Below are 17,338 nucleotides of genomic sequence, written 5' to 3'. Positions count from 1 at the left end.
AGAGGTCACAGCAGTCCAGGGTGGTGGGTGACAGAGCTGTGCCCACAGCTGGCAGCTCCAGCTGCAGGCAGGCCTGGAGACCCTTTGGGTTTGGTTACAAATGCATTATAGACTTTTCTTTTGGTTACAAAAGAAAAGAAACCATGCTTCATGGCTTTGCTTGCCTAATCATTAATGACAATTCATGTTAGCCTAGTAATGCAAACCAAAAAAATGTCCCCAAGGTGGCAGAGCAGGTGGGATGAAACACTGCTAGGGCCAAGTATTTTTCACATCAGAGCTCAAGGGTGTCTAGGCTCGGGCAAAAATGTAAAGAGGTGGAAAGGGGAGGCTGGTAACTTGTTCTTCTAGAGCATGAAAGGACTCCCACAGCTGGTCTGGGAGGTGCAAAAACAGCTGGGAGGGCTATTAGCCAAGATAGCCACCAAGAATCTGGAAAGCACGAGGAGAAATGAATGTCGAGCAACAATTTTGAAAGCAGGATTTAGTTCTGAAACATCCACGACATTTTTCCTTAGGTGGGCAGAGATTTTCCAATTCTAGGAATTGTCATCATGCCCATGGCTATTAACATAGGAATAGCTCAGTTTTAGGTTCCAATGCATTCTATACTTTTGGTTCCATTGCATTTTATACTTTTGGTTACAAATGCATTCTATATTTTTCTTTTGGTTCCAATGCATTCTATACTTTTCTTTTGGTTCCATTGCATTTTATACTTTTCTTTTGGTTCCAATGCATTTTATACTTTTCTTTTGGTTCCATTGCATTTTATACTTTTCTTTTGGTTCCAATGCATTCTATATTTTTCTTTTGGTTACAAATGCATTCTATATTTTTCTTTTGGTCACAATGCATTCTATACTTTTCTTTTGGTTCCAATGCATTTTATACTTTTCTTTTGGTTCCAATGTATTTTATACTTTTCTTTTGGTTACAATGCATTATTTACTTTTCTTTGCTGAGCATCTCCATACAGTAGAACCAATCTCTACCTTAACTTTTCCTACAGCCTATCATAACTGCTATAATTACCATATTCATGTCACCGTTCTCCAATCACTAAAAGTACATTACAGTTTAATCTAGAAGTTGTTTTTCAGTTTTCTTGCAGTGGAAAATTCTGAGACCTTTTTTCTACTTGCCACATTTGCTGCCTTGTTTGCCTGTGCTCTCTTTCTGCTTGGTAAAAACATCTCCTTGTTTGGGGTGGGTTTGTCCTTTGCTCTAAGCCATAAAAACCCCTTCTAACTAACATAAAATACCCTTTGGCTCCTTGGTTATCCAGCAAGACTGGCTCAGCAATTCTTTCCTTCTCTATCAAAACTTGCTTTCATTTCTAGTCCCTCATCAGACTCAACATTTAAAAATCTTCCTGCCCAGCACACAGATCTGTGAGACTTTCCTGTCAAACTCTCATCCTTCCCAACACCACCCCACTGAAGTGACACCCAGAGCACAGCCACCACAGCCTGGACACACCAACAACGTGCCAGGGGTGGCAGCAATGCCCCTGAGGCTGGCACAGAGCCCTGTGCCAGGCAGGGAGTGCAGACCACCACAACTGCAGTAGTTTCATGCTCCACTTCACCTGGGGAAAGGGGTTTTTAAATGAAATTAAGCACCCCCTATCAGCTTTCCTGATGCTCAAGATAGCACAGAGTCACATTTTCCATGAGAAACCTCAATTCCACAGGAAAGCAAGGGAGCAGTCTTGGTTTAAATGACAAGTCCAATCCAGCACCACAACTTAATGCTGTAAGAGAGAGGAAAAAACCCCAACAGAACAGCAACCCTCAACCACAGGACCTCACAACATCCATGGCAGCCATAAAATACCACAGCATTGAGGTACTCTGCCGGGGTGATCCAAGAACCTAATTCAATAGAAATGCACTCCCTTGCCAATGGGTATGAATGCTGCAGCAGACAGAGCTGCTTCACTGAACCTTTCTTGATAAAAGGCCATTTGGCAAAGTTCAGAAGTTTGCTTAAAATATACACATGGATTTATTCAATGATATAGCCCCCAAAAAAAAAAGTAAAAAAAAAAAGGCATAAATCTCAGGCTTCTCTTTGTTTGAAACCAGTCTGGGGGCAAGCTGTGTGTCAATCAGACCTATTTATAGTTTGATTGCATTACAGGGCCCAGCACCAAATGCCATGGGAATTATTCACTGCTTACAGCTCAGGGTTGTGGATTTCCAGCATGACTTGCAGGTAAAAATCACCTTAAACCTGCCCCTTGTCACCTCTGAGCAGGAGGTGTGAGGTGGTGGTGGGTCTGACCCTGGTGGCAGAACGAATGCATATCCTAAAAATGCTGGGGTAGGGAATGTGAGTGCCTAAAGAAATCCCTCAGCACTTTCCACCCTTAATCCAGGTGATCTTGACACTGAGACTGGACAGGGGTGGAAATGCAGGGCCAGGATCTTCAGAAATAACAAATTTAGGCACCTTCCTGCCTTTAGAAAGCTGTGAACTGTGCGAGAGTAAAAAGGGATTCAATGCTTGCAGGAGTGAAGCACCAACTTCCTGAGCTCTCCTGCTTTCTGCCAGCTTTCAGGAGCACCAGAAAGGCAGGGGAGAAGGGGAGGCCATGAAGCTGTGGAGCCCAAGCAGAAAAATCTGTTCTTGCCAGCTGCAGCCCAGAGCAGTGCCTTGCATTTCTCCTCTCACCAGCCTTTACTGGCATTTTCCTCCTTGGTTACTCCTCAGTTATCCCTCCCAGTAAACAGTCTCTAGGCAGCAGATGAAATTCAATAACTGGAATTATTAGTCACAGACTCATCCCTGTCCCCAACATCCAGGAATTATTCTGTCCAAAAATCCTCCTCTCCAAGGTACCAGGGCAGCAAAGCCCCTCTGGCCACCGGGCTCCTGCAGCTCCTGTGCAGCACCTGGGGCACACTGAGGAGTCTGGGTTGATCACACAAACCCCACAGGAGGATCTGAGTCCCACTAACTGACTCTTCACAGCCTCATTCTTGTCCATGACCTGCTTTAACATGTATTTTCTCCCTTGATACCCATAAAACGTGCAAAAGTACCTGGCTGAGATTTCAAAGAGCATCTGTGATTTGCAGCCACCCTCCCAGGGTCACAATTCTGCCATCTGGTATGAAAAAAGAGATGCAAAGCAGCCCAAAACACCATCACTGTTGGAATCTCTGCCTTCAGCACCTCCTGTGACCCTTTCCAGCTCTGAACACACCGCTTGATGCAGCCACACTCACCATAAGCTCTGGGTATGTTGGCCGTTCTTTGGAATTCTTCTTCAAGCTTTAATTGGGGGAGAAAAAAAAAAAAAAAAAATTAGAATTGACATTCTGTCTGCAATAAAATAACACCATGACCAAAGTAAGGTTTAAAGACTCTGCAAAGTTCAGCTACTCCTCCAAGCTGAGGAAACAATTTAGGTGTTGAGGACATGGACAGTGCCGGGTACAAGAGCTCAAGATCCACCGAGAGACCTGGAGCCACCAAAACCACCCCTCAAAACACTGCCTCTTGCTGGGGGCCAGGCACAGCTGGGAGTTTGGGTGCTCTCCAGCAGGCCAGTGGCTCGGGGAAGGATTCAGGCTCCGAGCTGTGCCTGGGAGCAGTGACTGAGTGGCTGCAGAGCACGTGCCCAGCTGTTTGTTTATCACCGCGCCGTTATCAGCGGGGACGCTTCCATGGGACATCCTTTTTTTCTCCTCTCCTACAACAGATGGCCCTGGAGGGTTGTAGCTGGAAGTTATTTTGGTTTCCCTCCAGCAGAAAATAGCTTTTTAAAAGACAGGACGTAATCTCTACTCACTTCCTGGCCGTGTATTTAGGGGAAAGAAACTTGGAGCGACTTGAAAAGATCTTCGCACACGTACGCGGCGGTGGCGGGGAAAAGGTGTCACACTGAGCAAAACAAAAGTGAGAACCTCTGCTAGGATTTGCTGGGGCCCAGAGGAAGCAGAGGACACACACTGAATAGATATTTCCTGCTTGCTGTGTGTAGAGGGCTCGTGTTTAGTGTCATGTTGTGAATGAACAGAGGAACCCGGGGCCCGTACGTGCCAACACCGCCGGCCCGAAGGTAGGGGATGTGTCACATCCTCCCAGCCAAGACAAGGTGAATCCGAAGGTTAGCTGTGTCCAGATTTGGTGCAATTCTCTTAATTTAGACCCTCTACAAAACCAATTCATGCCCAGGTTACTAATAGCAGGAAATCTGGTGATAAGTTACTGAAATCGATGTAAATTTTCAGGAATGAAGAGTTATATTGGGATGTGATCCTGACTCTCATATCCCAGGGACCTTCCTGCAGTGCCTACACCTGGTCAGACTTCAGGCAGCAGCAGATGGACAGACACAGTCCTAAGCACAGAGTGGCTGTGACCTGCTTTGGTGTCAGAAGGAACTCCCAGACCCCAATAACACAAAAGTGGTGCACAAAACTGGTGCCAAGTTCACCATTCCAAGTCCACCATTCCAAGCCCTTTGCACAAAACTGGTGCCAAGTTCACCATTCCAAGCCCATGCCACTCTGCTGGCAGTCAGGGATCTCCAGTGACCCTGGAGGACGGGATTTGCAAAGACAGGAATCACCAGAGTGGCTGTGGATAAGTTACTGAAATCGATGTAAATTTTCAGGAATGAAGAGTTATATTGGGATGTGATCCTGACTCAGATACCCCAGGGACCTTCCTGCAGTGCCTACAGCTGATCAGGCAGCAACAGATGGACAGACACAGTCCTAAACCAGCCTTGATACAGAGTGGCTGTGACCTGCTTTGGTGTCAGAAGGAATTCCCAGACCCCAGTAACACAAAACTGGTGCCAAGTTCACCAGTTCACCATTCCAAGCCCTTTGCACAAAACTGGTGCCAAGTTCACCATTCCAAGCCCAGGCCACTCTGCTGGTAGTCAGGGATCTCCAGTGACCCTGGAGGACGGGATTTGCAAAGACAGGAATCACCAGAGTGGCTGTGGATGTAACTCCTAAAGCAGCCACAGCCTCAGCTGCAAGACACAGAGCTTGGAAAAGCAAATCCCCAGGGAGGAGCTGCCTGCCTGGCACAAGCAGGGAAGCAGCAGAGCCAGCAGCCCTGCTGGAGGAACAGCAGCTGCTCCAAATCCTCAGCGTGGGCTTGGCAAGAACGGGGGGCATCTTGTGCGAGGGATTTTCCAAGGCAGCTCCCCCAGAGCCAGGGCACAGTGGGCATGGCAGGTATTCCCCAGCGTGGTGTCACAGAGATCTTTTATGGAAAAACCTTTCCTTAGGATTTTCCCTCCTGAGAAGCTGAGAGGCCTCAGGAACAAAATGTAAACAATGATTATCTGCTGCTGTGGAATGCAACAGGTGCATCTGTGATTGGTCTCATGTGGTTGTTTCTAATTAATGGCCAATCACAGCCCAGCTGGCTCGGACAGAGAGTCCGAGCCACAAACCTTTGTTATCATTCCTTCTTATTCTATTCTTAGCTAGCCTTCTGCTGAAATCCTTTCTTCTATTCTTTTAGTGTAGTTTTAATATAATATATATCACAAAATAATAAATCAGCCTTCTGAAACACGGAGTCAGATCCTCGTCTCTGTGACCGTGGTCACTGGGGCTGTCAGGTGAGGGAAGAGACGAGAATGTTGACTCCATGTTTCAGAAGGCTTGATTTATTATTTTACTCTATATATATTACATTATAACTATACTAAAAAGAAACAGAAGGAAAGGTTTCCTCAGAAGGCTGAGCTAAGAATAGAAAAGAAAGGAATGATAAGAAAAGCAGCTCTCTCGGACTCTGTCCGAGACAGCTCAGCCCTTGATTGGCCATTAATTATAAACATCCAATATGGGCCAATCACAGACGGACCTGTTGCATTCCACAGCAGCAGACAACCATTGTTTACATCTTGCTGCTGAAACTTCTCAGCTTCAGCAGGAAAAATCCCCAGAAATGCTTTTCCCAGAAGGATGTGTGTGACACGTCTCTTCCCTCATCCTCAGACCCCTGCGAACACGGCCACAGCGTGGGGCAGGAGCTGAGCAGCTGGGCTTAGGGACATGACAACACGCTGCAACAAGACTCTGAAGAATCCAAACGTGGGTACTGAGAGTCCCCAGGCAGCAGCAGCTGACAGTTCCCCTCCTGGGGCACAGCAGCTCGGAACAGTCTCACATTTCTGTCTGTCCATCTGCCATCCTTTGTGGCCAGCCTGGCAGTGGCGTGGGTGGCACTGCAGGGCCTGCCTGGAGCACCCAGCCCTGCAGGGGCTGCCTGAGCTCCCTGCACACAGCAGTAGGGCTGCTCCTGCCCTGTCCTGCAGCACAGCAAATCCTCCTCCTGCTGCTGCTGCCAGGGCTGGGCAAAGCACAGCAGGAGCACCGGCGCCCCAAGAGAGGGACAGAGACCGGGCAGAGGGGGCCAGCACGGGGCAAAACCTGCCCTGAGAGCTGGGTCACCCTGCAGGCACAGTTTGGGGGGACTGGGATGGGGCTGTGCACAGTTTGGGGTCACTGGTCGGTGTGTGGCACAGTTTGGGGGGTGGTTTGTGTTTTTTGTTTGGGTTTGTGTTGGTTGTGGGGGGTGGTGGGGGGGTGGGTGGGTTTGTGGGGGGGTGGGGGGGGGCTGTGCGCGGTCACTGGGCTGTGTGTGGCACAGTTTGGGGTCACTGGGCTGTGTGTGGAACACAGTTTGGGGTCACTGGGCTGTGTGCGGCACAGTTTGGGGTCACTGGGCTGTGTGTGGCACAGTTTGGGGTCACTGGGGCTGTGTGTGGCACAGTTTGGGGTCACTGGGCTGTGTGTGGAACACAGTTTGGGGTCACTGGGGTGTGTGTGGGGCACAGTTTGGGGTCACTGAGATGAGGCTGTGTGTGGCACAGTTTGGGGTCACTGGGGTGTGTGTGGCACAGTTTGGGGTCACTGGGCGGTGTGTGGCACAGTTTGGGGTCACTGGGATGGTGCAGTGGCCCAGCCTCACCCCCAGTGGGCACAGCTGTGAGCAGCAGGTGAGCAGCACTGACAGAATGAGCCAGGGAGTGCCCGGGTGTGCCGAGCGAAGGGGGCAGAGGGCACACAGGGGCCGTGCAGGAACACCAGGGGTGTAAAAGGCTGGGCAAAGAACAAGAAGGGTGGATGGGTGGATGCTTGAAGCCTTCTGGTGTTCTCTGCAGGGGCTGAAGCTTTCTGGAGCTGTATGGTGACACTCTGCATTGTGCCTGTCTCTCCTGTGACATCCCCCAGACAGGACACAGCCATCCCACACCCTGCTGTCCCTCCACACTCAGGGCCAGGAGCTGCCTGGCTGCCCCTGCTCCTAAACCCCTGTGCTGCTGCTGTGGGGGCAATCAGGGCCTCCTAAACCCCCTGTGACCCCTCTAAACCCCCTGCGTCCCCTCCTAAACCCCCTGGGTCCCCCTCTAAACCCCCTGGGTCCCCTCCTAAACCCCCTGGGTCCCCCTCTAAACCCCCTGGGTCCCCTCCTAACCCTGTGGGTCCCCTCCTAAACCCCCTGTCCCCTCCCAAACCCCGTGTCACCTCCTAAACCCCCTGTGCCCCCCTCCTAAACCCCCTGTGTCCCCTCCCAAAACCCCTGTGACCCCTCCTAAACCCCCTGTGTCCCCTCTAAACCCCCTGTGTCCCCTCTAAACCCCCTGTGACCCCTCTCAAACCCCCTGGGTCCCCCTCCAAACCCCCTGAGTCCCTCTCCTAAACCCCCTGTGCCCCTGCTAAACCCCCATGTCCCCCTCTAAACCCCATTTGTCCCCTCTAAACCCCGAGTCCCCCCCAAACCCCCTGTGTCCCCTCTAAACCCCCTGTGCCCCTACTAAACCCCATGTGACCCCTCTCAAACCCCCATGTCCCCCTCCTAAACCCCTGTGCCCCTGCTAAACCCTCATATCCCCCTCTAAACCCTGTGTCCCCTCCTAACCCTGTGTGTCCCCTCCTAACCCTGTGTGTCCCCTCCCCACCCCCCCTGTGCCCCTCCTGCCCCTCAGGCAGCCCCCCAGCAGTGCCGTGTGCCAGGCACGAGGGCACAGGGAAGGTTCTGCCCAGAGCTGGGGCTCAGAGCTGCCTGTGGGACGCGCTGAGGGCGAGCAGGGCCAAGGAGAGACAGGGAGGAGAGGGGCAGCGTTACCATTGCGAGGTAAAATCGACGAACTCTGCTGAGAACCTCTCTGCTGGCAGCTGCGGCGAGGGCTCCTCCACCACCTGCTTGAGCTGCTGGAAGGGGGTGCCCCAGGAGTCGTAGGGGAAGCGCAGGATGGCCAGCTCGATCTGCAGCACAGAGGGGACTCAGCAGGGGACACATCACAGCCACCCAGCCATGGGCTTGGGATGGCCTCATCAGGAGGGGACACCCCACAGCCACCTACCCAGGGGTTTGGGATGGCCCCATCAGAAGGGGACACACCCCACTGCCACCCACCCACCCCAGGGGTTTGGGACAGCCCTGTGCCCACCCTGGGTGTGGTTTTGTGGCTCCACACAAATGGGGTTGGTCACCCTGGAGATGGGAACTTTGCAAGATTTTAGAGCCTCTTGCACACCCCACAGCCACCCACCCCATAGCTTTGGGATGGCCCCATCAGGAGGGGACACCCCACAGCCACCCCAGGGGTTTGGGATGGCCCTGTAAGGAGGGGGGACACCCCACAGCCACCCACCCCACATGTCTGGGATGGCTCTGTCAGGAGGAGAGACACCCCACAGGTCTGAGACAGCCCTGTGCCCACCCTGGGTGTGGTTTTGTGGCTCCACACAAATGGGGTTGGTCAGCCTGGAGATGGGAATGTTCTAAGGAGATTTTAGAGCCCCTCGCAGTGCCTAAAGGGGGATGCCAGAAAGGAGGGAGAGGGACTTTGTACGTGGGCAGACAGTGATGGAGCAAGGGGGAGCGGTTTGGAACTAAAAGAGGAGAGAGACAGATCAGATGTTAGGAGGGAATTGTTCCCTGTGAGGATGGTGAGGGTGCCCAGAGCAGCTGTGGCTGCCCCTGGATCTCTGAAGTGCCAAGGTTGGACAGGCTTGGAGCAGCCTGGGGTAGCAGAAGCTGTTGCTGCCCATGGCAGGGGGTGGAATTAAATGGTCTTAAAGGCCCCTTCCAACCCAAACCATTCTGGGATTTTAGGATTTCCTCACCCCACCACAGCACACTGCTATCCTCCCCCAGCAAACAGGAGAGGCAGGAGGAGCCCAGGCAGCTCCACAGGCCACCCCTGCCACCCCTGCCACAATCCCCGGGATAAACCAGCCCACCCTGCACAGGGTAAATCTGCGAGCAGATGGACTCCCCAGAACACTGCCTGTGTCCCCTGCTGTCCCGAGGGGGCCTCTGTGAGCGGCTGAGCGCTGGGAGGGCTCTGTGCGCTGGGAGGGCTCTGTGCACTCCAGCCTGCCTTAGCCCATGCTGCCATCTCCCGGCAGCTGCAGCTGACACAGCCGCAGGAGCTGACACAGCAGCTCCAACCTCCCTCCCTCCCTCCCTCCCACCCTGGGGCACCGGCCTGAGCTCCTCCCCTGCCCACCCCGGGCCACCAGCACCGCTGTGGGGAGGAGAATGAACCCATGAGCCACAATGAGCACTCCTGGTGGCCCTGGCAGCTCCAGGTGACCCTGCCATGGTGATCCTCAGGTGACCCCACCATGGTGATGTCCAGGTGACAGCCCTGGCAGCCCCCAGGTGACCCTGGTGATCCTCAGGTGACCCTGCCATGGTGATCCCCCCAGGTGACCCTGCCATAGTGATGCCCAGGTGGCAGCCCTGGTAGCCCCAGCTGACAGCCTTGACAGCCCCAGGTGACCCTGCCAAGGTGATGGCAGCCCCAGGTGACCCTGGTGACAGCCCCAGGTGACCCCACCATGGTGACCCCGAGGTGACCCTGCCATGGTGACCCCCAGGTGACCCCTAGGTGACCGTACCATGGTGATGCCCAGGCTCCAGATGTCAGATTTGACGCTGTATCCCTTCTGGTTCAGCTGCCTGCCGGTGATTCCCCTCCCCGGCTGCCAACATTGATACAAAGGCAGGGTGAGGAGCAGTATTGGTTGCCCCCAGTGCTCTCGCCCGGCGCCCAAGGTGAGCAGGGATGCCCCCAGTGCCCTGCCGGTGCCCAGGGAGGGTCTCTCAGGGTGCCAGCCCAGCCCCCTTGGCCCACACAGCCCCCTCGCCCTCCTGTGGTGCTGGTTCCCCATCCTCACAGGGAGAGCAGGCAGTGAAATGGGGCACCAGAAAGTGGCACCTGCCCCAGGGGCTGGGCTGGTGGGGCTGCCCTGGCACAGCTGGCACCAGGGGCTGACAAGCCCCAGCTCTCCAGGGCTGTTTCCAGCCTGGTCAAGTGCCCCACAAAGGGTTAACCCCACACAGCAGCTCCCAGGAGCAGCCACAGGCACCCAGCCCTGGGTGTTTTTCCTCCCCATGCTAAGCACTACTGTCCCCACGGGGCAAATGGCAACCAGGCACTGGGCAGCAATTCCAGAACCTTCCCCGAGGTCACAGGCAGTAGAGAGAGCAGCAGGAAGCTGTGCCCAGGAGATGTGACCTGAGCCACGAGCTCTGCCTCCCTTCCCAAGGGGATTACATCCCTTCACTTCAGGGCTACTGCGGCATTCACATTTTTTGGAAAAATTCCCTTGCCCAGGATTTTTCTCCTGGGAAGCTGAGAAGCCTCAGAGAAAAAGGAAAACAATAATTATCTGATTGCTTCACCTGTGTCGTGCTCACATGTGGAATGTGTTTGGAGATTGTTTACCCACAGGTGATTGTTTCTGGATTCTGGTGTGAGTTGTTTTCACTCTTTGGCCAATCAGTGCCAAGACTCTGGAGAGAGTCACGAGTTTTCATTATTATCTTTTTAGCCTCTTGTCAGTATCCTTTCTGTATTCTTTAGTATAGTTTAGTATACTATTCTTTAATATATTATAGGATCATAAAATAATAAATTAGCCTTCTGAGCACATGGAGTCAGATTCATCATTCCTCCCTGCCACGGGGGTCCCTGAAAACACAACAGGCTCCCCAAAGGAATCCCCAGGGTAGGTGCTGCTGCTCCTTCCCCCCAGGCTCACGCTCCTCTGACTGCTGCACTTACAGCCATGTAGGGTTTGCATCCTGCATCCATGGTTTTAGCCACAGAGTCGACGAGGTACCCGCTGATGCCAAAATCGCACATTTTCACCTGCCCCTGCGTATTGATCAACACGTTAGAGGGCTTTACATCTGCAAGAAGGAACACAGAGCACAGTCACTGTCACCTGGGGGTGCTGGGCCAAGGCACAAGGAACACAGAGCACAGTCACTGTCACCCGGGGGTGCTGGGCCAAGGCACAGGAACACAGAGCACAGTCACTGTCACCTGGGGGTGCTGGGCCAGGCATGCACAGAGAGCAGTTACTGGCTCCGTGGTGTGGGCGGCACAGCAGCGACAGGGGCCCAATGGGGTGTGCAGTGACAGCCCCGTGGGGTGTGCAGTGACAGCCCCATGGGTGTGCAGTGACAGCCCCATGGGGTGTGCAGTGACAGCCCCATGGGGTGTGCAGTGACAGCCCCATGGGTGTGCAATGACAGCCCTGTGGGGTGTGCAGTGACAGCCCTGTGGGGCTGGCAGTGTCCTGCCAGTGTCCCTGCACCCACACACCCCCTCCCTGAGCCAGGGCAGCAGGAGGTGACTCTGAGTGCCACCAGCACGTCCCAGTGCTCAGGGAATGGTCACGGACACCAGGGAGCTCAGAGGGAGCAGCTCCAAGGGGCTGGGGGGATCCTGTGGGGGGATCCTGTGGGGGGATCCTACGGGTGATTCTGTGGGGGATTCTAAGGGGTGATCCTGTGCAATGATTCTACAAGGCCTTTTAAGGATAAACTGTCCAATTAAGAAATGACACCTCAATTATTTTTACTTTTAACCCAATAACCAACCACCCATGGCCTGCAATGGGGACTTTTTTATCCAATTACACAAAACCACCCAAACCCACGGAGAAGAAGAAGGAGCAGCCTCCACCCTAAAACCTCCATCCTGCTTTATATATATTACTATATTCTAAAAGCTTAAACTCTAATTTTCCACCCTGTGATATCACACACTTCTATTCAAACTCCACACCCACAATCTCAGTGCTATAATTTAATTTTGGAAGCTTCTCCAGGGCCTCAGGTCAATGCAGAGTTCTCTTGGGGGTCAGTGCCCGGCAGCACAGAAAATCTGAAATTCTCAGCAGCCAGGGCTCCACCATCCCCTCCCACTGCACATCAGCACAGAGCCATGGAGCTGGGGGACAAACCTGGGCACCGCCTGCTCCAAAGCTTTCCAAGGTCAGGGAAAAAGGCTGAATTTCACCCAGGTGATGAAGCACAGCATGGGTTTTTGGGTTTAGGGCAACAGCCTAATCCTTTCCTCCTCCCCTTCAGGGAAACACAGGGAGCAGCAGGCAGATTTTAAGGAGCAAAGCAGCCATCTCCTGTGCCTGGGTTTTGCTGCAAGTCCCATGAGATGCTGGGGGCATTTCTGCTGTCAAAGGCTGACTTTATCTGGGGAGTTTTGGGAGCCCTTGCCAGGCTGAGCAGGGCAGGGTGTGCCTGGCACTCACCTCGGTGGATCACAGAGAGCTTGCTGTGGAGATGTTCTAGTGCTTTTACAATCTGAAACAACAAACCCAGAGTCAGTCACAGCTGGCAGCACCACGAGGAGGAGGAAATGACACCTGGCTTCACCCCCAGACCCACAAGGAGGGCAAAAAAACCACATCCCCCATGAGTCCTGCACCCTGCCAGCAGCCTGAGGGTGGGTGGGTAGCCAGGGATCTTCCTGGGGGCTCCAGGACCCTGATGAGAAGGGGAAGGAGCTGCAGGAGCCTTCCCACATCTCAGACTGGTTCAGCTCTCCATTATTTGTGTGGATGGGCACAATTATGGATTATAAACCATAAAGGAGCTGCAGGAGCCTCCCCAAACCTCCCACTGGTCCAGCTCTCCATCATGTGCATGGATGGGCACATTTATGGCTTATAAATAACATCACACCAGACCTGGGAATGGCCACATGGGCTGGCACATGGACCAGCCTCCTCCTGACGCTGGGAGCTCAGGTCAGGCAGGTCCTGGCTGAGAAGAGAAGCCCCCTTCCCTGCCCTCCTCACCCTGCTGCTACTCACAGAGACGGCGATTTTGCCCAGGATGTCCTCGGGGATCGTCAGGCCTTTGTCAATGACGTGTTTGTAGAATTTGTCCAGCGAGGTATCCATCAGCTCCATGCAAATCCACACATCTCCCTGGAGAGTAAAGCAAGCAGATACCCAGAGATTTCAACAAAACATCTCTTCTTCCTTTCCTTTCCTTTCTCCTTTTTCCCTTTTCCTTTCCTTTCTCCTTTTTCCCTTTTCCTTTCCTTTCTCCTTTTTGCCTTTTCCTTTCCTTTCTCCTTTTTGCCTTTTCCTTTCCTTTCTCCTTTTTCCCTTTTCCTTTCCTTCCCTTTCCTTTCTCCTTTTTGCCTTTTCCTTTCCTTTCTCCTTTTTCCTTTTCCTTTCCTTTCTCCTTTTTCCCTTTTCCTTTCCTTCCCTTTCCTTTCTCCTTTTTCCCTTTTCCTTTCCTTTCTCCTTTTCCCTTTTCCTTTCCTTTCTCCTTTTCTTTTTCCTTTCCTCTTGTCCTTTTTCCTTTCCTTTTTCCCTTTTCCTTTCCTTTCTCCTTTCCTTTTTCCTTTCCTCTTTCCTCTCCCTTCCCCTTCCCTTCCCTTCCCCTTCTCTTTTTTGTTTTTTTAAACCCATTCAAAGCTGTCCTGGGCTTTCTTTTCCCTGCTCTGGAATTCAGTGCTGTGCACATTCCCTACCATTTAGGGCATCCCCTTCCCAAAGCAGAGCCACGGTGATTTAGGAGCCCAGAAAATTATCAGGAACCCAATGCCCAGCCAGGAAAAGTTCAGCTCTGCATAGCTGTGCTCAAAGCTCTTCAATAAACCCTCCTTTTCAGAGCTTTCCACGTGGATGAAACCAAGGCAGGGCAATACGAACACTATGGGACCAGGCTGTCCCACAGCCACAGCAAGTGACAGGACTAAAGCCTCCATGTCCAGGTGCAGATTGAACCCCTGGCACCTGCAGGAAGTGCAGGAGTGGGAACTGAGCCCCAGGAAGCCTCACCTCTCTGAAGAGTGCCCCGTAGAAGGTGACAGTGAAGGGACAATCCACTGTCCTCATGGAGATGTCCAGGTCCATCAGCAGCCTCTTCTGCTCCTGGCTGTTCACCGTGGCTCGGATCCGCTGCAGGACACAGCAGGTCAGCCTGGCTGCCCCAGGGCCTTGGGCACACCTGGACCCCCCCAGCACCCCTCGTGCCACCCCTGTGCCACCACCTTTGTCACAGGCACGTCCCCAGCCCAGCACCCACGGGGTGCTCACAAGGATGTTTATGGGTTTGATCTGTCACAGTCACATTCTCTGGAAAAAACCCTTCACCCAGGATTTTTCTCATGGGAAGCTGAGAAGCCTCAGAGCAAAAGGAAAACAATTCTGATCTCATTTGTTTCTCCTGTTTTTTCCTGCTTTGGAATGTGATTGGAGATTGTTTACCCACAGGTGATTGCTTCATTGGTTTTTGGTGTGAATTATTTTCACTCATTGGGCAATCAGGGCCAAGCTGCGTTGGGACTCTGGAATGAGAGTCACGAGTTTTCATTATTATCTTTTTAGCCTTCTGTAATTATCCTTTCTGTATTCTTTAGTATAGTTTAGTATACTATTCTTTAATATAATATAGTATCATAAAATAATAAATTAGTCTTCTGAGAACATAAAGTCAGATTCATCATTCTTGCCTGCCACGAGGGTCCCTGCAAATACAATATTGACCCAATCCTTCAATATTTTGTCTTATGGACTCACACTGCAGTGTGAGCTTTCTTAGCCAATCACGTTATGACACACAAACCTACAGTGCTGCATTCTAAACTCCTTGTTCACCTTTGTAGCTACTTTTACTTTTTCTATATCTAGGATGGTCAGGATGGACGGAGATGAGAGATCTCTAAAGCCAGGTGGTGGAACTTGGAGTTTATTGCAAAGGGCCAAGTGCAGGGAGCTGCTGGGAGCTGCCAGCCACAGCTCAGAGCAGGAATGAGAGAAGAGAGGGGTAGAGAGGATGAGAGAGAGAGAGAGGATGAGAGGGTAAGAGAGCGAGGTTCTCATTACAATACAATAAATCTTCTTCTGTGTTGAATATTCTAATTCTCACTAACCAATCTAGTACAAGATACAAATCCTATAGCATTTACATACAGCCTATAAGAATCATTACATCACCATACTGTGTTACATTTTAAACCCTAAAAACTCCTCTTTGGGCCCCTTCTGCCAAGCTGTAGGGTCTGCTCTGACCCTTGGGCCTGTCTGCAGGCAGAGGGTGTTGTTCCATCAAAAGGGGATCACCTTCAGCCAGCCACACCATTGTTTTCCAGTTGTTCAGTAACTGAGGGATCTCAAGGCTTGCTTTCATTTCAATCTCACTTATAGTTTCCATATTCTCAAAACCTTTTGCCAGGCAATCATATTGATAAGGCTTTCCTGTTTCATGTTCCCCATCAGCCCAGCCCCCAGCAGGGCAGATCCCCCAGCTCAGGGTACCTTCACTGCCATGATCTGCCCGCTGGGCATGTGCCGCATCTTCTCCACCACGCCGTACGCGCCCCGGCCCAGCTCCGAGATGGGCTCCAGGTCATCGGCCTTCACCTCAAAGTTCTGCGGGATGAAAGGCAGCAGAGCCCTGAGGGTTTGTGCCGTGCTCTGACCCCCAGTGCAGCCCTGCAGCCCCCCAGTGCAGCCCTGCAGCCCCCGCAGGCCTGCAGCCCCCCAGTGCAGCCCTGCCTGGCACACCCTCCCCCTGCTGCATCCCCTCCCCAGCTGGGATAAACTCCCAAGGCTGGGAGTTATTATATAAATAACAAAAGAGGAAATAATATATAACATTAAATAAATAAATAAAATATTATAAATTATATAATAATTTACACAATAAACATTATTAATTATATAGTCATAATTTAATTTGTATTGATTATATAATATATATTAAATTTTATTATATATATATAATAATTTATATTTACATCAAATTATATAATTATTATTATATAATAAACATTAAATAATAAATATAGCATTATTACATAAATAATAAAAATAGTAAATAATATTCAATATAGTTTTATAGTTTATATCATATACTTATATATAGAATTTTATATTTATATTTATTTATTTTATACTTATATACTTTAAATAATATAATATTTAATAGATAAATTATATATATTACATATATATTACAATTTTAAAAATAATATTCATTATAGTTTAATAAATTATCTATTTATATAAATAAAATTTTATATTTATTATTTTATATTTATTTTTTAGATAATATATTTAATAGATTCATTATATATTACATATATAAATTATAAAATAATAAATAATAAATAATATTGATTATAGTTATATAATTTATACAATATATTAATATATAATTTTATATTTATTTATTTTACATTTATATATTTTAAATAATATAATATTTAATAGATAAATTATAGGATATAGATTTCATAGATACTATATACATACTAAAATATTCAATATAGTTATATAATTTATATATCTATAGATTTAAGATTGATATTATATTTATATATCTTAAATAATATAATATTGAATAGATAAATTGTATATCACATATAAAGATATTTCTAAATAAATAAATAAATTAATTAATGTATATATATGTGTATAAATATATATCTCTGTATATATATATATGTATATATATGTATATGTATATGTAAATATATGAATAAAAATAAAAATATGATGCAGGGGAATCAGCCAGCACCATGGTGACCACAGAGCTCTGAGGGGACATTGCTCAGGAATTTGCTCTGTGTCCCTGCTGCACCCTGTTTCTATCACCCAGCCCCTGCTCCAAATATAAAATCCAAAAGGAAAGAAAAGCCTCCAAAATCAGGCATTTCTAACCACTATTGGATTAGCATTTCACTGCATAAATTACCCCACTGACACCAAGGCCTATCTTTTGCACCTCATACATTTATTGTCCAGCTTTAAAGTACTTTTTTGAATTCTGCTCTGCCTTTTCCTCCTATCAAAATCACTGTCCTGTGGTTTTTTTTCCCTGATATTTTTTTAAATCCAGGTGGATTGGATTCCATGCTGCCAGAATAATTTCCTTCCAGGGCAGGAACATCCACCCTGAGTTCAACTCCTGGAGGAGATGCCCTTCAACATCAACAAAGAGAAATATTTTGAGTGAAGGCTTTAAACCAGCAAAGGAACTGCAGAGGAGAGTAAAACAACCCTGC

At 49.8% G+C, this 17,338-nt stretch overlaps 1 protein-coding gene across 1 annotated transcript in view; it reads right to left on the bottom strand.

Moving 5' to 3' along the window:
- Positions 1-17,338, bottom strand: part of MAP2K6 (mitogen-activated protein kinase kinase 6) — a 62,256-nt gene that overhangs the window by 13,817 nt on the left and 31,101 nt on the right. Inside the window, exons 4-11 of the mRNA XM_030961881.1 lie at positions 15,588-15,701; positions 14,109-14,228; positions 13,128-13,244; positions 12,564-12,615; positions 11,069-11,196; positions 9,900-9,983; positions 8,116-8,255; positions 3,237-3,282 (exon numbers count right to left, since the gene is read on the bottom strand). Of these exons, the coding sequence (XP_030817741.1) occupies positions 3,237-3,282; positions 8,116-8,255; positions 9,900-9,983; positions 11,069-11,196; positions 12,564-12,615; positions 13,128-13,244; positions 14,109-14,228; positions 15,588-15,701 (801 nt within the window). The remainder of the gene's footprint in view (positions 1-3,236; positions 3,283-8,115; positions 8,256-9,899; positions 9,984-11,068; positions 11,197-12,563; positions 12,616-13,127; positions 13,245-14,108; positions 14,229-15,587; positions 15,702-17,338) is intronic.

Source organism: Camarhynchus parvulus, chromosome 18 (genome assembly GCF_901933205.1).
Source record: "Camarhynchus parvulus chromosome 18, STF_HiC, whole genome shotgun sequence".
NCBI classification, from domain to species: domain Eukaryota; kingdom Metazoa; phylum Chordata; class Aves; order Passeriformes; family Thraupidae; genus Camarhynchus; species Camarhynchus parvulus.
The sequence above is the reverse complement of the archived record's forward strand: the minus strand, read 5'-3'. Positions and strand labels throughout refer to the sequence as shown.